This window comes from Coloeus monedula (assembly GCF_965178545.1).
Source record: "Coloeus monedula genome assembly, chromosome: 6".
NCBI classification, from domain to species: Eukaryota; Metazoa; Chordata; class Aves; order Passeriformes; family Corvidae; genus Coloeus; species Coloeus monedula.
In genome coordinates this window covers 31,896,182-31,919,505 of record NC_138786.1, presented here as the reverse complement: position 1 = coordinate 31,919,505, position 23,324 = coordinate 31,896,182, and the positions used below count along the sequence as shown (strand labels likewise).

The following is a 23,324-nucleotide window of genomic DNA, read 5'->3' as shown; positions in this document are numbered from 1 at the left end:
TATTCTGATATTAAACCTCAATCCTAACTCGCAGTATTTGATATTATTCAATACTTGGCATCTCATAAAGCTTTAGCTGCTAATTTAAGCAGTTCCTCTCCTTTTTCAGCTGTTATGTATTTGCAATCCTGAATCTGTAGTCAAAACAGTATTGAATTTGAGTTTCTGCAAGTGAAGTCCAACAGGTGCACCCAACATAATGATTTTACTTCATGAGCCTTTATCTCTTTTTCACTTGAGCAGTAATTTGCAACTAAATCTATGAGAACATTTAGGTAGTAACATTCATACATTTTACAGCTGGCTCTAAAAACAGTGTAGGATTTATCCAGGCCAATGGAGAACCAATTTTGTGAAATTAAGAAGTTGAGGATGACCCAACAAGTCTTCAAATATTTTTGCGTAATCTTCTACTCTAGAATATTATTTATGAATTTCCATAGAAATATTTTAATGCATCTTCCTAAAATGTGTAAAATTTAAAAGGCCTCTCCGCTATACCCAGTGCATAAGTTTCTTCAGGACTGCTGTATACAAAAAAGAACAGTTAAGTAGTTTGTAAATGGAGGCTTCAAAGTCAACAGAAAAATCAACATGAACTGCCCTGTGTGCATCTCCTGTCACGGATTCCAATTTAAATAAATTATGCACAAGACAATACGATTCCATGATCTCATTAAAGGCCCTTAATCCAGCAGTATAATATTGAAGTTGGAATGGAATGCAGGTCATGTATAACCATTTGGAATGGTTATACATTAAGGATAGCAGAAAAAGCTAAGGTCTAGAAGAGAACTATGTAATAGAAGCAGACAGGCTACATGCAAAAGAATATGAAGATAGGGACTAGAAAGAAAATAAAAGCTTTTGCCATCAACTACCTTGACATAGGAGGGTAAAAAGAAATATGCTGATAGGACTATAAAAGGTTAAAAAAATAAGAAGGCAGGGAAAGCATGGCAACAAATTCCCCATTAGCAGCAATAGCACATATGGGAGATTGACTTGAAAATCACAGTATCTAAAGGAGTGACCCAAAGAACCCAGCACAGCAAGTGCTTTCAGTAAGGGCACAAAAAAGACAGACTGACAGCCCAGCTTACATAAATGTGCAGTGCAAAGTATAGATTGCAATAAGAAAGGCTTTGGAATAGGGGCCATGAAGTCAGCTGCACTTTCATCATCCTTGCAAATAATTTTTAGCATTAGGTACCCATTTGGCTTTATGACGAGTGAATTTTGCCGGAGTATAACACCTGAGTTACTCTGCCTCTCTAGGCTCATTAGGGTTTCAGCAAAGTCTGAAGGTGTAAGCTGTTACACTTAAGCCTTCCACTGGAGTAAAACAAGAACCTATTAATGTTGTCTTTGCAATACAGGAATACACCTGCCAGTAAGATGCAAAAATTTGTAAGAGACATCTTTCTAGTTAAGTACTACAAAACTGACCAACAATTGCAGTGTAATATTTTTCTCTTTCCTGTCAGGCACTTCTACATTTGTTAGCATTCAGATACCAATTTCTCTGTACGCGAAACCATGTACATTGCTAACCCAGTATAGGCAAAATGCTGGATATTTAAGAGCACGAGCTGACTTTGTAGCTTGGAGGTCTTTTAGTTTTATTTTGTTTCAGAAAAGTAATTGGTGAGCCTGTCTCTTGCCACATGTAGAAATAAAACATATGGGAAAAGGGAGGGGAAAATGCCATGCACTTGGTCAGTAGACATCTCTGCTTCTACACAGAAGACCAGCCTTAAGGCAAAGTACCTACCAGGTCCCTTACATCCACTTATATTACACATGCATGCAATACAGTTGAACAAGGCATTTCAAAACAGTTTCACATGTTTAGTTCCAGGAAAAACTTCATGCTAGTGCATGTTTTGGCATAATCTTTTTTCTTCCAGACTTTCTTGAAGCAGGGTTTCAAAGACAAAATTGAGACTTTTCTCCAAAACAGGCACAGACCACATGGCATGCTATTATTCAAAAAATGCCAATCTAACAGCCTTCATCCAATAAAGGAATGTCTTGCAGAAAACAGGTATAATGATGGTGGTATGCTGTTATCATACTGGCACATTAGAAACTATGTAGCCTTTCATCATGAAATGACAAAAAACCCCCAAAAATGTAGCACACTTAAAACCACTACTGTTTCAAGGTATGCATAAGCAGAGTGTGATGCCATGCTGGAAAAAGAAGTTGAAGTATTGAAAGGAAATACCCTTCCTCTATGTCCCAAAAATGTCTTGCAGAAGAATTCTGTGTTTTCAGCTACACATGATTACACATTTATTCATATTTTTATTGAATAGATACATATTTTAATTAGACACTTCTGATTTTGAGAAATGCTGTAAATTTAATCTAAACAGCTCTTTTCCCTTCAAGTAACATTATAAGTCTATTAAAGGGGAAAGCAGAAGTACAATGGAATTCTGCTCATGTACCTGGCAGAAGAGACACAAGCTTTACTGCAAACAAAACACACAGTAACAAAAGGAATGAAAAAAACCCAGAAACCAAAAAATATGTAAGCCTCATTCAAAAGTGTCAGCTATATGTAAACGTTTTCCAAATATATAAGCAGATTCAGGGAGTCTGCCTGCTGAAAGAGTCAGATTCGAGTGTTGTTTTCAAACTGTCCTGTGCCTGTCAAGTGCAGCTTGTCCTATCTTACTAAATCCCTTTCTAACTCTTTCCTGCATGAGGGATTCTATTCTGTGTGCATGTGTGAGCTAGACAGCCTGTAAAGCCTTCAGTAAAGGTTTCTGTTCAAACTTCAGTAAAATATAAAGAGAAACCTTTCAGCTCTTGACCAATTCATGAAATATCAAGAAATATAAACCAGATTATCTTTCTGTGTTCTTATTCAGTGCACATTCCTTCCTCCCTTGCTGCTCAAGAGTCACTGGCATTTCAGCTATCCACATGCTGCAGCATTTAATCAATGATTCAGTACACAGCCCATGAGATATGCCACAACACTTCAACAAGCACCTTGTATCTGTCCATGGGGACAGAGGATCTGAGTTTGTGTCAGTCTGTTCTTGTCAGTTATAATCAACCATACACCTATTTACATACATAAATATTTATACACAAAGAGAAAACTTCCTAGTGTTTTATCAGATCTCACTTTATCACAGTGGATTCTGATGGCAGCAAAATACAATCTAGTTTTGTTAAAAACTCAGAGAGAATTTTGAATCTCATAAATATAGAAATCATGGCCCAGATTTTGTGATGTTAAGTACCTGACGTTTCTGGGGACACCTGGAAATTGTAAATCTATGCTATCCTTTTAATTTTAAACATCTGGCCACAGTCTTCAATGGAGACACAGGAAAATGAGTGACATTGTACAGAACTTTTATGAGACTTTCAAGTTTTAATCAGGCTTTTTAAAAAACCCAGGAGGGATGTCTGTCAGGTAATGAGAGTGGCAAGGAAGAAAATGTGTAATGGATCTTCAGAACAGCCCAGAGTTACTGCCTGTGTTATACTGGGGTGGGACCAGCTCAAGACAAACCATCTAAACAGTGAATATTTCATAAGTCACTGGCTAAGCTAGATGACACCTACTGCACAAAGAATTCAAATATTATAACAACCTTATGCTAACCACTAGCTAGTGTATGAACTTGGAAAAAAGAAGTGCAGAATATACACTGAGCCATTTTTAGTTGCAGAAAAGCATTTTTTAAGAATGTAACCAAATAACTTCCACCTGGTAACTTTTGAAGTCTCAATGACTTGTTAACATCCATCTAGATACTGGGAAAATAGTGATAATGTAAAAAAAGACCAAAATAATAGCATTTATTGTCTACTTTTTATGGCATCCTCAGTGGAGGCACTTAAGGACCAAACAGACTAATTTGTGACTTACATTCACCGTGCACTGGACTCCACATGCATGACTGCACAGACTTCATAGCCTGACAAAAGTTGACTTTTGCTAAAAAGGAACAATTCCTCCTGCCAGTTCTTCTCATCACCTAGACGCAGTGTTCATGCAGCTTCATGCTCAGCCAAATCAGAAAACAGATCTAGACAAAAACTAGCAATTTGCGACAGCAAGTTGCCCACCTCCCCCTTCTACCGGACCACTTTAACCAGGACAATCACTTTGTTTTAATATTTCTATTCACTACAAGAAAGCCATTGAGATGCTGGAGTGTGTCTGGAGAAGGCAACAAAGCTGGTAGAGGGTCTGGAGTACAGGTTCTGTGAGGAGTGGCTGAGGAAGCTGGGGCTGTTTAGCCTGGAGAAAGGAAGGCTCAAGGGAGACCTTATCAATCTCTGCAACTACCTGAAAGGAGGTTGCAGGCAGGTAAGCATCAGTCTCTTCTCTCAAGTAACAAGTGATAAGATGAGAGAAGATGGTCTCAAGTTATACCAGGGGAGGTTTAGATTGGATATTTCTTCAAGGAAAGAATTATAAAGCATTGGAACTGCTTGCCTAGGGAAGTGATTAAGTCACCATCCCTGGAGGTATTTAAAAGGCATGTAGATATAATGCTTAGGATTATGTTGTGGACATGGTAGTGTTAGGTTTATGGTTACACTCAATAGTCCCAGATGTCTTTTCCAAGCTACATGATTTAGTTTGTCTGCACACGCAATTGTTTTGCTCAGCTCCAGCTTTTCTTGACAGTGATGAGAACCATCTTTGTCATTGGCATAGCTGACATATTCCAACCTGAGTAAGAAAGATCTGGAGAGAGGAATCGGTCCAGATGCCTGGTTCCAAGTACAGCCATTTAGGTCATTTTTATTTGTTTTTGAAAGCCTGAATCCACAACCTGAAATGGAAGTTATTAAGAACTGAAATTAGAAACTTGAAAAAGTGCTGTTGCTACGAACAGCCCCTCACTTGGAGAAAATCTGGAGCACACATTAGGAATTCTTGGAGAGATGCTAAGCCGGTGGAAAAGAACATGGCTGCCAAACTGAAGCTCTCAATTTTCTAGCTTGTTTTACTGTTTTAATGTTCATCTCCCAAAGCTGTGAAATGGTTCCCAAAGTCAGGTTTCTAATTATTAAATTATATGGTCTAAAATTCATCTGTTTTTTTCCACGGATCTCACGTGATCTAATAAAAGATACTCTCTCTTTTTGGAAGTTAGACAGTGATGATCACCACAACATTGTAACTAAAAAAATCTGGTTTTGTTGTTTTGCTGTCCAAAAGCCATGCCCGATGACGAGTTAAGATTGCCCATCTCACCTGGTGTCCCTCATGGTAGTGAATCCCAGTGAAGTGCTGTGCACAGGGACCTTTGAGAGTCATATCCCCACACCCTCCAGGGCACGTTCTTACAGGTGACACAACAGGTGACTCAGGTAATAAAATATTTACTGTAAGGGAGAATGGGGTAAATGAGTCCCTTTTACTGACAGTAGCTGGGGAGACAGCAGTCAAGCAAAGCATCTTGTAACAGTTACAAGTCATCTGTGTTGCCAATGCCTGATGTGTGATCTTTGTTGGAGATCATTTATTTAACAGAATATATGTTTAAAATGTCTCAGATGATACTAAGCACTCAGAAATAGATCTCTAAGAAGAGATTAAATACATAAATTATAGAAACACTCTGATAAGGAATACTTTAAAAATGGAAGGGAAAGCAAATGTAATCACCCTTAAGGTCACAGCTAAGGGCAAAATAAGATCTGTCTGCCCCTGCTGTGTCCACAGTAGACAGCCACCAAATGTCAGGGAGATGACAGGAGTTTGATTTGGAGTAGAAAAAAAGATTTGATTGGAAGAGAATTATAAAGAGGCACACAAGAAATAACCTGAGGAAGGGAAAGAATGTAATAACATTGAACTGATTCAATTTGAAATGTAAAATATTTCTGGCAGTTCAAGGGTATCCATACTTTCCATCATACCTCTTCCATACAAATTTTTGTTCATATAAAATGTATGGCCAGAACATAAAGAAAGGAAATGGTTTTCCTAGAGGTCTCTTGGCTGTTCTGCAGCCCACTGTGTGATATCACCAATTTTAGGGCTTTTTTAGGATTGCAGGTGCTATGGAAAGGGAAGGTATTGATAGTAGCATTATCAGAGAGCAGGGTCTTCAAAAGTCTGAATGGAATGGGAACCTAGAGCTACTACTAGGCACTTGTATCACCTTTTAGAAGCTCTTTTAATTTACCATCCTGACCTTTCATGGTCCAGAAATAACTAGGAGAGCATATTTACTCACAAGTGCTCTAGCTCCACTTAACACAAGTGATGCCAACATGGGCACAGGGAAGTGAGAGACAGGACCTAACTCTCATATAGTACCTTTTCCCTTTCCTAAAAATCCAAATCCGTATTTGCTACTTGCAGGCAGCTCCCCAGCCCAGCTGCTGCTGCTTTGGTCTCTCCTTTACTTTCTGTTCAGAGAATTGAGCTTTCTGCATCTGACTTGTAATTCCCAAGTTATGGCACCTTAGAAACATAACTTCTAACTTCCAGCCAGCCCCTCATTACTATTCAGATCTGGTTTTAGCCAGGATACCTCACCTTTTAGGCCAATGAACACCTTTAAAGATCACTACAGTCAAATCACTTGACAAAAATATTGTTCTTTCGACAGTATTCCTGAATTCTTTGCAAATCAACACACAAACTGATTCCATTTCTATCACAGAAATTGTTACTCTTAAACTTTTTTTATCGCTGAACCTTTTTTAAAAGCAGTGGCAGGCACTGCCTGAATGCACAGTTGCTGCACTAGAGGGAGTAGGAAGCTCATCTCTGCAATGGCCGCTGGGCATTGCAAGCTGCTCGGGCAATGTGCTGTTTAGGGGCCCTCGGAGTGAGCAGATTCCTGACTATTGAACACTGAACTGTGAGTCAGTCACATCATTAAAGATCAAAGCTCATGCTCTGTGTGGGAACAAGGCTGTTCTGATAATCTCCGCTTTGAACACTGCTAGTTGTTCCAGAATATTTATTTCATAAAAAATCATTCATGTTTATAATTACTTGTTTCTGATCCAGGATCTGGGTGTGTGCTGTATACATGCCTCACCTTATCATGATTTTGATTTTATGTCTTAGAACAAAATTAATTTGCAGTGTCAAATACCCTCTGACTTTTCTTCTTTGTATAGCAAACAGTCCTCCATACTGGAGACTCGTTACGAATTCCTCTTCCAAAGATGAAAAAAGCACTAAATTGATAGTATAATCTGTTTCTGTCCTTAAATTACAGGCAAAATGACCCATGCTACATCAGTTTAAAAAGTTTTTCATAGCTGACAGGCATGGTTTAATCACTACAAAAAGCATCTGCACACTTCCATCTAAAATGCTCTAACAAGGGTTTTTCTTGAGAAAGAAAAATCCATCAAAATTCTTGAAGGAATCAGTGAGGAATAAATCCTCACGTATGTGTTTTCTCCTTTACTGTGTCAAATGGATGCCTGCATCTGGAAAATTGTAAATGTGAAAAAGTAGTAGAGCACAACAAACAGAAGGGATAACTTAAGAAACTGCTTCTCATATATTGCTGCAGTAACTGTAGAAGCAGATTCTCTATGCCATCAATATGAAATAATGTACTTCCAGTCACAAAAGCTATATATATTATTTAAAAATCACAGGGCCAAAGTAAAAATTACTGTCATGGTAAGATTCCCATGTCTTCAACCATTGTAGCCTCTTTTACAGTTTCAGATATTTTCTAGATTTTAACCAGCTTCTTTTGCCTGCTTCCCTTTCACATTACTTTCTGACCAGAAGGCAATAGCAGAATTCTCTACTTTCACTTCTTTGCCATCCCTTCACCTCTCCCTCCACACCCGTTTTCAGTTGTTAGGTCGCTGTCTTTTTCTCTTGCTGAGTCTTTTGACTGTTTGACTATAACATCTCCATATTGTCCTCATGACTTTCGTCTCTCTAATTCTTAATCCTGTACTCCTCTCCTGGTTCTTTCCTTTCTACCTCCAAGCAGATCACAGGCTCCATTACCCCAGAGCAATTGTACCATAACTCCCTTTCCACAGCTCCCTATCTTCTCCTTTGGGACACGCAAAGCGTGTAGCCTGTTTCCTCATTTCTAGTTCTCCATAATCCATAACCTTCTGGAAACAAATGAAAAATGCCATTAGTCTAATTAGTTTGGGGTTTCAAAACTTTAAAATGTTAACTAGTGGGCATAGTTTTCCAGGGCATAAAGGGGATAATTCTGATGAAAAAGAACTAGAATACCTAAAAAAGAAAACCTCTCATAAAAATACTGAAGTGCTTAGAAGTAGCTTTGCTTTCTTTTACAGTGCTGTGTGAATTGATGAGAGAAAGATATTCCCATTCCACCATTTCCCTCTGCTCTCAAGATGAGCAAAAATAGTCAGAAACAACTAACCTCTGTTATAACATTGGAGGGGAAGGGCACCCTACATCTTTGTGGACATATAATCAATATATTGATTTGCCTGTATTACCCAAATCCATTCAATTCAAGCTCTGATTTGGGAAGCCTCTTCTTCTCTTAAGACTGTAGGGCATATTTAAAACCCCGTTTTCTTTAATAAATGTGGAATAGTTCTGTTTATTACTCCACATTTATTTATGTAAAAACTGTCCGTAGGAAAGAAAATGGAACAGAAGAGTTTTGAACTTACTCAACCACTTCCAAAGTTATTTAACTCTATGACATTGGATAAGTCACTTGAACATTCCTTTCCCAGTTTCCTCAACTGTAAAATGAAACTTATACAACTTGCCCATTTTTGAGATGTCTGGAGGACATGTACATTCCAAACATTCTATGAAAAATTCTGCCTCATATTCCTGAAGTTATTTTGCCAGCTGTACCTACCACTTAAAGGTAGATGAAACCTCTGTAAGTAAAGTTCACACAACTCCTTGAGACCTCGCATTAAAAAGTAAGAATTAATTGCTGATGTAGAATTTCTTTAACCCATCTGAAAGAAGCAAGATGGATTTAGCTCTCAGTTGGCCCACACTAGGTCCTTTGTTTGAGATCCATCAGAACTGTGACTGTTGAGTTTCATAACTGGAAAAAACCTATCATTTGCTATCATGTACAGATATGTAATGCAAAAGAGGGAAGAAAATGTAAGAAAAGATCTGCCAACAATCTTGTGAAGATTATAAATGCAGATTTAAGAAACAATGAGTTTCTTTTGCTTTCAGCCTTACTTTAAATTATACTAGCAACCCCTTCTGAGCATGAGTCTTACTGCATATCTCAGATTTCTCTTCCTTAGAGCTGTAATCATAATCTTGACCATTAATGTACACCAAGCCTGAGACCAGTTACTCTGCCACATACTCAGGCTAGTTGGTATGGTGGGGAGAATTCCCTTCAAACAACTGTGTGATCCCCAGCAAGTCCCTTTCTCTGAAAACAGTGCGCCAGTGCCTAACACAAAAGATATTATGTATCATACATCACAACAGTTAAAGCACTCTTGTAATGCTGTTCAGGATCAAACAATCTGGCCACAGAGTGCTGCTGCGCATGGTCCCACAGAACTGGGCAGAGGTAACCCTTCAATCTGAGTCCAGTAGTACCTGTCTGAATATTTCAGAACTAAGAAATCAAAACCTGAGAAAGAGTTTGGCTTAGGCACCTTGAAGGAAAAATTGAGCTGTTTTTTTCTTTTGATTATATTTTCGAAATGTCATGTCAATTTCTTAATTTTTTTTCCCAGCCAAGAACGCTGCAAGTCAAACTGAGATTCAGTTTCCAGGAGCAGGGAATCTAATAAAATATCACATGATTTGTGATTAAATAACCATGGCTTCCATCTCTGCTGCTGTACTGTCTTCTCTAAAACTGAACAGCATTTATTTACATGATTTGCTGTGTTGGGATCAGTTGGTTTATTCATGAAAGTGTTCCTGATCCTATACAGTATATACATAGCAGACAGGCTTTCCCTTTGAAACCAAGCATATTTATGTCTATTTGCCAGCTAAAGAAATACAAAGTGCTATTGAGTACTTTATTAGGCAGAAAACACTCTTGCCTAAAAAGCCTCTAGAACTTTTGTATAATATATCCCTGAATACATTTAGAGAACAATTTTTGTCACAAAATGGCTAAATTCTGAAACACACAACAGCTAACTGCTGCTGTTATTCTGTTTTTCTTACTTGTGAGTATTTTTAGAAGTATGTTTGCCTCCAGAGTATCATCATCATGCTTGTAACTCTATTTCAATGACCCAAAGAACAAGAAGGAAAAGACTCTTAATTGTTAAGTATTTTCCCTCATCTTTAAATTAAAGACTTGCATGGGGCCTTCAGCTAACTGCAGATACCAGGACAAGGTGGGAGCTGAGGGACTAGAAAGCAGCTTGGCTAGAAAAGCCCCTGGGAGAGCTGAGGCACAACTTGATGAACATACTCAGCAATACCCTCTTGCAGCAAAGAGAGGCAACAGCATCCTGGGCTGCACTAGGCAGAGCCTTGCCAGCAGGCTGAGGGAGGCGATCCTTTCCCTCTATTCAGCACTGGTGAGACACACCTGGAGTGCTGTGTCCACTTCCAGGCTCCCCTCTACAAGACAGACATGGACATGATGGAAAGAGTCCAGCACAGTGTCATGAAGATCATTAAGGGGCTGGAACATCTCTCATATGGGAGAGATGGGGAAGATGGAGCCAGACTCTTCTCAGCAGTACTCAGTGAAAAGACAAGTACACAAATTGAAGTACAGGATAACTAAACATAAGAAAAAGATGTTTTATTGTGAGGCTGACTGAGCTCTGGGAAGAGGCTGCCCAGGGAGGTTGTGGAGTCTCTATCCTTGGAGATATTTGAAATCTGACTGGATACATCCCTGAGCAACCTTCCCTAGTTGTTTTGAGCAGGAAAATTGGGCCAGATGATGTCCAGAGAGGCCTTTCAACATTCTATGGTTCCAAGAGTCATAAGAGTGGAGTACAGATTTCTGGTTCACTGAAGTGAGCCTTACTGATTTAGGAAGGCAGATGGTGACTGTTCTGCTCAAAGGTGTAAAGAATCTCATTTTAGAATTTGAATTAAGGGAGAGTAAAGAGGCCAAGCACTTGCAAAACTCCTCCATTTATAGGGTCTGTGGAGTGAAAAGGGAGTCACAGCTTGCAAGTCGTCCTAGAAGTAAATCAGAACTCCCACAACAAAAGGAAAGTGGGCAATTAGAAGAGAAAGAGATTAAACCAAGAAGGGTCATAGGAGCTCTGTGTTAGAGAGGACACAGTCAGAGTGCAATTTCATATTACAGCAGTAATTTTCTCACAGTTCTACATTTAAAAATAACACCACTGTCATAAAGTTTCTTAGAGGTAAAGTTTCACATTATGTTACCAATGAAGGGGACAAGCCTGTCCTTCCCCTCCAACACCTTTTCTTCTTTCTTTCTAACCTTTTCTAATTACTGCCATCATTAATTATACCAACTCATTGATACAACAGAATATTGAACTAGAAAATAAAAAGAAATTACTGCATTGGTGCCATTTGGTGACTTTGATTCTCCCTGTGTACATGTGGTTGCTAGAGCTAATGCCAAACAGGGGATGAGGAAACACAGCCATGAGAGGTAAAAGCAGCAGTAACTTCCAGTTTAACCACATGCTCAATTGGATACCAGTGAAATTTATCAGACATGAAAAAGAAAACGTAATTTTACATAATCTAGACTATATGTGAGCTATTGCTGTCATCAGGCAGCCTGGCTGCAGTACCACCTCACACCCTAAGGCAGTATGTTCTACTCTGCACTGTGCAACAGGGTCACTGACAATATCTATCAAGACTTAGAGAATCCCTAAAAGACCTAAGCAATGAAAGGCACAAAAGTACTTTCAAACTGCTGTAAATTTCTATCTGTCATTACAAAACCCATTCCACAGTCAAGAACAGCTTTGTATGAATTTACCACCAACTGATGAATTGACATGAATTGATGGTGAAAACCTATCCATAATTAAAACTCAGTATTGCATACAGCATTTGCCCTTACCAGAACCAGTTGTGTCAGATAAAACAACAGCTCAAACAACTGTACTTGAATTCTAACATTAATTACACTTTGTATCAATATACAGAGCATAATTTAGAAGATCTCTTTTGTGGGCATCTCTAAAGGCATCTTATTTGTATAACTGATGATACAGTGAGGAAATTCCAGGGTTTTTTTTCTACTTGAAAGGCTACCTCCCTTATTCCTAGCAATGTAACAGTAAAAGCAAAAAAATCCAGTTTGTTTCTACAAAATAAAGATGAAAATCCTTCAGAGGTCTCACCTACTAAACAGATATTTTTCTATACTTAGCAGTTTTTAACAGTTATACTGCAGGCTGATCACTGAAGACAGAAAAGGAGTTCCAGAGATACGAAGATATTCTCCTGAAATACACAGAAAAAGAATGGTAAACAATCTCTTCCAAAACTAAGTTCAAGAAAGAATTGCACTAAGTTCACAGTTAAGAAAAGTGTATTTTCAAATAGTGAGGTGGGATCCTAAGTAATACAAATATTAACTACTTGGCTTTATTTAAATACTGAATTTGAAGTTCTAGGTCAACTCAACTGGCTTTACTTACTGGTGGAAAGAACAGGTGGAAAGGATAAAATTCCAATGTATCAGCAGAAAGTTTTCCTGTTGGTTTCCCAAAACCCAATACTTAACTAATCTACAAAGTGAAGTTAATATATCTCATATAAAGAACTGGAAAATTCCGTACTAAATGTAGCTTAGGAATATCTTGTTCAATAAAATGTACAGTGCTGTGTAAATGGCTGAAACAAATTCTTGCTCTAGGAGACTAATCTGCTAGATTAATGGGTGTTGGGATGCTAATAGTCTTATCAGAGAGGAAGCTAACTGGCAGAAACAAACTACACTGCTACAGAGTGAGCATTTTGAAATTGCAGGACCAAAGTTGAAAGACAGGCTGAGCTTTCTGCTGTTGAGAACAAAAAAGAATGCTTTATTTTGGCAGTATGTAAGTCTGAAAATAAATTATTTTTAGCCAAAATGGAAATTGACAATGACATTGCAGTTTCTTTGATTTCAGAGAGACAATGTAGTAAAATATTGTCCTGGTTTCAGCTGGAGATAATAACAATAATAACAACAATAGCAATAACAATAATAATAATAATTATTATTTTCTTAGTCGCTGGTACAGTGCTCGATTTTGAATTTAGCTTGAGAATATGACAAACATTCAGAAAGGTCCTCCTAGTTCCAATGTATTGTCTTCTCTAAGGGGTTTTTAGAGTCAGCTTGCCTAAACAGCTCCTGAACTGGGATGGAAAATTTCTGGACACATGTAGTTTTGACTAAGTTTCTTAATCTTTAAAAGATGGATAATAAATCTCAGTTAATTTCCAAACATTTCAAAGAATACAAGCAAAAATTGATACATCAGAATTACACAATAAATATGCACATTATTAACTAACTTCTTGAAACTCCTGTTTCTATATGAATAAGTTACATGTTGTAAAATACAATTTCAAGTGATGCCTCTATTTCAAATTTGATAAGCAGTTACAGCCATAGAAAAATAGATAAAAATTTCAAAATAATGCAATTAAATATGAGATAAGGTTAGTATGAAGTGGTAAAATACCAATCTTTCTAAAAAAACTGGCTGAAAGGAACAAGAGTTTGACCATGCAAACTTTTAGTGTAGTCAGAAATACCACCTTTTTCCCACAATCGGTCTGTTTCGGGATGCCATTCCATGAAGAGTTGCAAACTAATAAAAGAAACCAAAGAGGCAGATCCTTTCCTCTTTCCAAGTTTCAACTGGCCCCTTCCTCCCATTCACACTGATTGCTGTGCTGTCTCTGGCACTCCTCAGACCCATCTGTGAATGAATTTTCTGCCAGACCATATTAAATCCTGCACAGATTTTTGCCATAGGAGTGAAATGCATTGGCTGATAGAGGACTCTGATGCGTGCAGTGCCGGAGAGGAGTGAAGATCAGGTGTGGAGTGAGGGTGTGGGGGGGCAAGAAGAGTGGAATAGGATGAACCAGTGATGCACCTGCAGCTATGAACCCCATCTCTTAGATACAGCAACACTAGAACGTGAAATGCTAACATTTTCAAAAAACATTTTCAAAAGGGACAAGAAGGATTTCAGTTAAGTGGGGGAGAGAGAAAAAATTTAGTTAGGTGATTAACATGGTTCTCTTAGAAGCAAGGATCTGGAAACAAATACTTCTAGTCTCTGTTCCAGTTTTAGATTAAACGTTGATTAAAATTGTGATTAGAACCCAGGTCTCCCTTTTCCCAGTTGAGTTCTTTAATACCTTGAATAGTCAGTCATGCTTGGGTATTCACCCTCTGACTTAAGAATAATTATTTACTTACTCAAAGTACAAACTCTGTAAACAAGAAGGACCTGGCAGCCTTACACATCTGGAACAGCTGACAGCTTGCTCCCTGGCACACTTGGAGCTGTAGATTTAAATCCAGGTTTCAGCCACTATTTGACTGGAGAGCTGAAACACTTTTGAACTTTCAGGTCCCAGCTGAATGGCCTGTCTTTCTATTGATATGAAACCCAAGTGTGCGTCCATATGCTGCTTCAGCAGGAGCCAAGGAGACTGTGACAGATCCTTAATCAGGAAACCATAATAACACAGCATCCATCAGCTGGTTGTGATGCAGCCAGCAGCTCTGTTACCCTCCTCTCTATAAAACCAGAGTAATAGTGGCTAATCTTCCCTCAGGATAAATACAATGATGGTGATACACCTGGATACTCAAGGAATGGCTTTTACACCAGCATTTCAAATAAGCTGTGCAGAGGGACAGATGGTAGGTAAGTACATACAGGACTAAAGACTGTCATGGAAATGTAAATACAAAAAAGAAAGCTTTTTTTACTGGAAAGCGTGTTTTTCTGCTTGAACTTTCATTAACTGTGGAAGAGGTAGTCTATTGATACCAACAGTCTGACTATATTGGAACTTTAAGAAGCATCTGATATGAAGCTGAGGTAAGAAAGAGTTCTAGAGCAACACTAAGTGATCTAGAACAAAGTGTATCCAACTATTTTTAGCCCTGTCTAAACCAAGAACATATGAAACCCTAATAATACACATAGGATACATACTAAAATCTTTTTGCATTTTATATGATTACATGCAATGGCTTGCAAATGTGCCATGCCATTTGTGTCACTTGGTAATTTTGTAGTCACACTGCTGGCAACCCTCTTTATTGGTCTACAATGCAAAGATATATTAGCAGAAACAGGAAATAAGGTACTGATTTTGTTCTTGAAGAGCAGAAAACCAACCAAACTCACAGAAAAGGAACAGGCACCAAATCTTCTCATACAACCACTGACTAGGCATCAAAGATAGTGCACATGACTAGTTTTATAGACATAGTCTATGAATCACAACAAAATTATATTTCTGGGTGTGATGGATGCACTCAGGCCCTTAACCAAATCAACAGTACTTTGGTACAGGCTCCAAAGAAGGTAAAGACTTGAGCCACAGCTGGGCCAAGAACTCCTCTAGAAAACAAACCCACAAAGGTGCAGAGTGACCTGGTGAGCATGATGCACATGAGCTTGGAACACCAATCATGTGGTTATCACATGAATAATGGGTGTTCTTTCCAGGACTCATTTATCAAAGAACAAAGGAAGTTGTGGGTACAAGGAGTCTCATGTGCCCCATTGTATGCAATTTGACTACAAGCCAACCACTTTATACCATAAATATGACATAAATGTCCTAAATCAGGATTGACAAGACTGGAGAGGGCATGGCCACTTGCTTGTTGCCTGAATTTTATTTGTTGATATAGCTGCATATGTCTGAAGGTGGACAAACCCTCTGAAAGCCACTGTCACATTGTTCAGAACTGAAACCCAATATTTGACAATGCTCACTGGTGAATTTGCCTTTAGTCAAGCTGACAGGAGGCTGCAGCTGCCCTTTGCCATACAGTATCCTTTTCTTCCTTAGAGGATCTATTCCAGTAGTTTTAATGCTTCTACTAAGTAAGAGCAAACAACACAGTAAGGTTTCCTGCAGAAAAAAAGTGTCATTTTTTCACTTTCGGCCACAACATGGGATGAACACTTGTGGTTAGTTCATTCCAAAATATTATAATTTAATTTGGATTCAAAATACTTACCTTCTCTTTCCTTGTTCTCCCTTATTTCATACAGTTTGGAGTTGTCTTGCTTATTAATCAAGATCAAGATACATTAAGGTTTTATGTCATCTCTTACACAGAAACAAGGAGAAATACAGATAAAGGAAAATAATGTATGGAAAGAACTGATTCAGCTCATCAGAATTCTGAATTTAGTTTACATGAGATCCAAAAGCATTTTCCTGCTTTTCATATCCAAGTCCTTAATGAGGCAGTTTTGTCAAAGTGAAATCTCAAAAATAGAATGTTCCAGTAAGATGTCTTTTAAATCTGTCTACTCTTTGTGTATGCTAAACTCATCAAATACTTTTCTAAAATAGCTACTGTTTTGCAGCAAACGAAGCACAGACAATTGAATGTGTCAACACCACTCGTGGAGTCACGCTAAGATTCATTTATTTTTGTCAGGCACCCATACTAGTAGTGAATCAATGGCACTGCATTTGTAGTCAGATGTCACACATATTGCAAACTTATCTCAAAGACTTTGGTTCTGCTCTCAGATGGGTTGTACACTGCAGTAAGGGCTGCAGTGACCCAGAAGAATTGGCATATGGGAGCATCAAGATTGCCTTTGGCTGGCCCCATTTCCAAATTATTCCAAAATAAAGGAAACCCTTTCTTAGTGTACTGCTATTCAAGAAAAGCCTACTTTTTCAGATTAGAATAACTGCAGCAAAATACATGGTGCATGTTTTTCAAGGTGGGGCTGTGAAAGTAGTAGGACCAGCTCAACGGATGATGGACAAAAGGATAATGATGATAAATCAAAAGATAATCCTTATCACAGGATCTGCAGGACCTCCACTACTCCATAGTGATGGGTTCAAACCTTGTTACCAAGGTGATGATATACTTCAGTCTGGAACTTCCCTGCCTAGGACTTCTTGAATTCTGTCTGAGAAAGTCTGGACAAAAATTTGTGTGTCTGCATAATGCAAAAAACCACAGTGGTCCAACATGTCCTGGACGAAGATCTACAGAACATTTTTTCCAAAGACTCATGGAAACAGAAATATTTCTTCAACTGAGCAGCAAAACAGTAACATCTGAAATCACAGATAAAGAAAAGACAAGCCGGATAGACCTACTTTGTGCATTGAATAATGAGAATATAGGGGTTTGCTATAACCTTTATTATGGGAAGGATGATGGGAAAGGAAGAGCTTTTGCTTTTTTGGTCTGACTAGGTATGAGAGTAAAAGAAAAAACGGCTGCAATGGGTTTGAATTGGAGGCAACTCAAATGGTTGTCTCTATCACATCCATCAAAGTCATACCATATAAGTTCAGTAAATTTCATACCATATAAGTTCAGCAACTCTTCCAGATGTTGCTGTTTCTAAGAATACATGTGAGGTTGTATCCTAGAACATATGGTGCCATTTCAAAAGTTGCACCACAGTAGGCAGCTGAGTGGGAAGAGGCAGGGAGGGAAAGAGCTGTATGCATGGATGTCTGTCAAAGGCCACAGTTCCTTTGGAGCTTTCCACATGCCTGTCATTGCTGCAAACGCCCATACTGCAAACAGGAATCAGCTAAATTGTGATGTAGCTTGTTACCAAGTGGAAGAGTTAACAGCTTCTCTCATCTTGTAATCTCACAGACACAGGTTATTTGCTTAATAGACAAATTTGACCTTGCAAATATTGGTGCAATGCAAGGAGTAATGAAGTTTTACTGTAAGCAAAACACATTTCACCTCCCACTAATAGTTAGAACAATCACTGGGTTCCTACTCATGACTGGAGGTGTAAACCCAGAAAGGGTTCTCAGGAGGCCTCTGGCAACATTAGGGTGGCAAGGATGGACTATGGTATAGGCCACTAGGACACATGGTGCATGTTCTGTATTTTTCCTAGATGCTTGCCCAAGGAAAGGGATTGTTTGGAAAAATCACCTCTTGCACCTTCTTTTAGAATGATGAATATTGTGCTATATCAGTGGCTACACATAAAATGTTTATACTATTCCTTTTCAAAATTTATAGATCAACACAGAGTATGTAAACATATCAGAAACCAATAACCTATAATAGACTGACTTTAAACAATTGAATTGGAAAATCTTTTTATTTTAAGGTCTCAGCCTTAGTCTCCTGACCCTTTATAGACTGACGTGAATAAGCTGGAGGTACAATGTTGTTTCCTATTACTTAATCATTGAGCCAGCTAGTCTCTTGACCTCACCTGGATTTGCACCAGTGGCATAAATTAAAATGTTTTAAATTTGATTAATGATTTTTTAAACCAGCTATTTCATGTCTTCAGCAGGATCTGCACCAATGGCACACATTTGAAGAGCCATGTCCCACTGCTGATCCAAACATCCAACCAGTTGAAAACAAAACAGAATAGAGTTAAGAAATTATAGTTAAGGAGTCACTGAAAAAAGAATCAGACCTACGTGACAACAAAACTATAGAAATTATACTGAACACCTAAAAAAGAAACCTAAGAGAAAGCCACTATGTTGCCCAGTAGACCACATGAAACAAACATGACTGGCAGAGCCAGCTTAATGAAAGGGCGGTGCTTTAGTTAACGAAGAGATATTAATAATTAACACCTGGCAGACAAAGTAATGTAAAAAATTTGCTGAGAGGTTACTGAATTGAGTTATACTTCAATTCTGACATGACCAGGACAAAATGTGACTATCAGTTTTATATTGACTTTGATGAGGAAAACTTGTTTTTCTCTGGATAGTCAACATGAACTCCAGTGTGGACTGACAGCACATTACCTAGAATATATCCCTGGAGTAAAAGGTTTCTGCATCACACACACTTGTTTCCTTACTCTGTCACAAATTTGACTGCAGGACATCATCCCATTTGCAACCTTCTCTTGAACTATTATGGATCTACCATTGTAATAACCACCTAGTTTACAAGGCTTTTCACATCACAGTAACAAAACCCCTATTATCAATTTCAGCTTATTCTTTACTCAGCCTCTTAAAAATTTGTAAACTTATTTTGTTACTTTAGTACAATCATCTACTACATTTCTGTACAAAAAAATCTCATACAAATCCCTCTAGTAGGCACTTATAAGTCAGGAAATAATAAACCTAATGTTGCCAGTGAAATGTGAATTTTGCCCCTCCTTCTCACCATCCACAAGTGCAACAAATGAACAGGCTAAACAGGGAGACTGAGATGCTCTGAATAAACAATACTGTTTTTAGTGTAGGGTGTGAGAATCCTCTGCAGGAAGCTAAAAAATGTCAAGCTATTTGCTCGCACTTTAGATAATTTCAGATACGTTTGCAAAAAAAAAAAAAAGTCTTTTTCCCTTGTCTACAGCAGAATATTCAACACATAGTGACTGAACCCGTGAGGGAACAGCAGTATGAGCACCAACGATGCAGTATATCTTCAGTAACCATGCTGTTTTGGGTTCAGGCTTACACCCACCCACATATGTTGTATTATACCATTGCATAACCAGAGATCCCTGGAGCCTGGATTCTCAGTCTCTATGGCTGCACACACTGCAACTGCTGTGCCAGTACAGAAATACTGATATCGTGTGCTAGTGCACCCCATCAAAGTGCTACTAGTGCTACTTTCCCTAAGACAGAAGATATTTCTTCAGCCCTTTCTTTTTTTTTCTGCGCTGGTCGTCCATCTAAGAAAGTGATATGCTAAGGAGAAAACTCCTGAAGTGGTTCATTTATGTATATGCTAATTACAAATGCTTTCAATAATTGCTTGTTAGTAGGCAGTCAAAAGGAGACTAATACAGAGTCTGCTGTTAGCAAGATAGCATTGAAAATGCAAGAGGAATATCCAAAAATATAAAGATCTGCTGAAGTCAGGGGACTTGAATTTTGAAAATGAGTTATCATTTGTAATTGATGATGGTGCTAGTAAATGTGGAAGACGTTTGCCTACATATTCATTCAAAATGAGTTAAAATATTTACTTCCCGAGAGTGTCCAAGGTCACATAAGGAAGACAAAAAAAGATGAGAGTAAGTTGCTTTATCAAAACAACTGTTGCTGTGTCTGTGTAACAACAGCTTTAGTCTCAGAGAAAAGGGGGAAGGCTCACAGGTGAGAGAAGAGGCCTGGGAAGGCACGAAAAACACCTTGCTGAGCCCCAGGAACTTGGTGGAAAAATTTTGTATCTCTTTGTTTCTAGCCTGGAGAAGACAAGGGTGACCTCATCACTCTCCGCACCTACGTGAAAGGAGGCTGTAGCCAGGTGGGGGGTCGGCCTCTTCTCCCAGGCAACCAGCGCTAGGACAAGAGGACAGAGTCTTCTTAAACTCTGCCAGGGGATGTTTAGGTTGGGTTTCCGGAAGAAATTTTTCACAGAAACGGAGATTAGATATTTGAATGGGATGCCCAGGGAGGTGGTGGAGTCACCGTGCCTGGAGGTGTTTAAGAGGAGACTGGATGTGGCACTCAGTGCCATGGTCTAATCGACAAAGTGGTGCTTGGTCATAGTTGAACTCGACGATCACAGTGGTCTTTTCCAACCTAATTGAATCCGTGATTCTGTGATTTCATGCTACCCAAGAGCAGGGATCATTACCATCCTTGCTATCTATCTTTTCCCCTTTTCCGAGGTTTGAGGAATTGAATTGTCAGCCCCTTGTAACCACGGACCCTGACAGTCGGCTCGGACTCTCGACGCTGGATTGGTGCTGCCTGCGCCGCGCCCCGCGCGCCAGTCTCGCACCCCCTCCGCTTCCTCGTAGCCCTGGCCCCGCCCCCGCCCCGGCCCCGCCCCGGCCCCGCCTCCGCCCCGCCCCGCCGGCCCCGGCTCCGCCCCCTCTGCGCCCGCGCCGCTCCCGCACCGCCCCCCCCCCGGCAGTGCGGTGCTGCGCCGCGAACATGGCGTCGGAGGGGATGATCCTGACGAACCACGACCACCAGATCCGCGTCGGCGTCCTCACAGGTACCGGGCCGCGCCGGGCACTGCGCCGGGGACGCGCGGGGGGCGGCCGCGGGCGGCGGCGGGTCGGTGCGCGCTTCAGGCCGCCCCGCGGGGTGCCCCGCCGGCCGTCTGTCTCTCCCGTGGCGGCGCCTCCGCCGCTGCGCAGGGAGCGCCCCTCCGCCGTGCGTGCGGTACCCGAGGCCCGGAGCCGGGGTCGGGGCGTGGGGGCGGCGCTCCAGCCGCCGGCGGACAGCGTGAGCGGGGCCGGCCGGCGCTGGGCAGCGCTGCCGCAGGCGGGCGGGCGCCGCAGCCGCGGGGACTGACCCGGGGATAACCCGCGCGAAGGGGACGGAGCGCGCGGGTGGGCGAATGCCGGAGGGGGTAGGGGCCGGTACGTGGCCGGGCTGCCTCCGAACGCGGCGGAGCCGTGAGTGCGAAGGCGCTGGAGAAGGGAGCCCGCGGCCGGCGCAGGCTGCGGGCCGGCAGGTGCCGGGCCTGTCTTCCCCGGGCGGGAGGCGGCCTCGGCTCCCGGCCTCGGGAGTGCCCGAGCGCGGCACGCTCCGCACGGCAGCTCCTTTGGGATGGCTTCTTCCCCTCCCCCTCCCTGGCCTTTACTTTGGAAATTGGGAGGGGGTGGGTGGGGATGCTTGTGCCTATGTGCTCTCTGTTGGGAGGGGGAGGAGGGCATTTATGATGCTGCTGCTCATAGCGCACGGATGATCCTTTAATAAACCCGTGGCACATGACCTGCGGTGGTTGCACAGAAGGGCTCCCGGAGCCGGTACGTGTGTGACAGGCTGGGGGTTCCTTTGCCGGGGTCTTGGCGGGTATCCCGGTGCCCCGCGGAGCTCGGCGCTTCGGGGGACGCTCGGCGCGCCCAGGAGCGGAGCCCCGAGGGGTTCCAGTGCATACGGGCGTCAATGCCGTTTCTGTGCAAGGAAGGGACGAGAGATTTTGGCGAAATTTTTTAGGCGTCGAACTCAGTAGGTTTAACCGGGAGCCTGGGAAGACATGACTGTTCATGGAAAGCAGCGTTGTGAGCTCGCTTAGGAGTAGGAGGATGTTCGGAGCGAGACAGGGGACATTCATGGGAGAGGAGGCCTGGAGTTAACCCGAAAGTTATTTTATTACCGCTAGCGGTGTTTAACCCGAACGGCGCGTTCGGAAGCGCCCCTAGCCCGCGGGAGCCCCCGGCGCTGTTCCCCTGCTGGGTGCTGATCCCGCCGCCGGGAGCAAGGGATGTCGCGAAGGCTGGAGCCCTCCCCTCCTTCCCTTCCTGGGAAGCGCTTGGCCGCAAGGTGATTGTAACGGTAAACCACTAGAAAAGCACGATATATACAAGTGGAAATCCTTAGCGTTGCTTTCAAATTCCAGGCAGTCAGATCCTTAATATGGGTAGAGCGTGTTGGACCAGATGCAAAAGTCACATGGAGGGATTTTTCCCCTTTCTTCCTGAAGGATAGGACATGCGTCCCACTACCTATTATTGTAAAAGTTAAAGTGGGAAGGGGGTGCTAACAGAATGCTCTTTGCCTATTTCGTACAACTTCATGATGCGTAACTTGGGTTATTATTTTCTGTTGATCAGAGAGTTGTAATAATTTTTGCTTGTAAGTGTTCCCAGAATGCAGTACCAGAAACATATGGTGTTATGATAATTTAAATAACAATTTAGTCTCTCAATAGATTGAGATAATCTTTCCGAATACACTTCTTTTATTTTGCACTATAAATCCTGTTTGATCATTGTTAAACTCTTTTAACTTTGTATCATAATTTGCAATTTCATTGAGAAAACCTTCTGGCCTGATTTTAATATTTTGTTTTAGAGGAAAGCCAAGTGGCATAACCAAACAGGACAGTTTTAGGGTTTTTTCCCCTTAATGTAATTGTTTTGAATTCCAGGCTGAAACATTTTGCAGATAATTATATTGCCATTTTGAAAGGGGACACCTTGGTTTCTTACAATTTTCCTAGTCCCCTCTTTTGTGCGTGCTTGTAAACATGAAATAAAAATTTATACAAATGTCATAGCATATATTTGGCCAGCCTTGATTATTTTCCACTCTGGCATCTCCTTTAACCCTGGAAGAGAATATCTGTACTTTGGAGGATTTGGACCCCCTAGCTGTTTCTGCTGTTTCAGCTATGAAAAGACAGCAAATTAAAAAATGCACTCTTATGAATTTTTCTCATAGAAATGAACTAATAATTGCCTCTTGAACTAATAATTCCTGGTGAATGGAAGAATAAGTGTAGAAATGAAAA

General features: G+C 40.7%; 1 protein-coding gene across 2 annotated transcripts in view; it reads left to right on the top strand.

The window, feature by feature from the left end:
• Window positions 1–20,963: 20,963 nt before the first annotated feature.
• Window positions 20,964–23,324, top strand: part of GPHN (gephyrin) — a 281,765-nt gene continuing 279,404 nt past the window's right edge. For both annotated transcript variants that reach the window (XM_082283301.1, XM_082283300.1), the window contains exon 1: window positions 20,964–21,077. In XM_082283301.1, coding sequence (XP_082139427.1) covers window positions 21,014–21,077 — 64 coding nt within the window. In that variant the 5' untranslated portion in view covers window positions 20,964–21,013. The remainder of the gene's footprint in view (window positions 21,078–23,324) is intronic.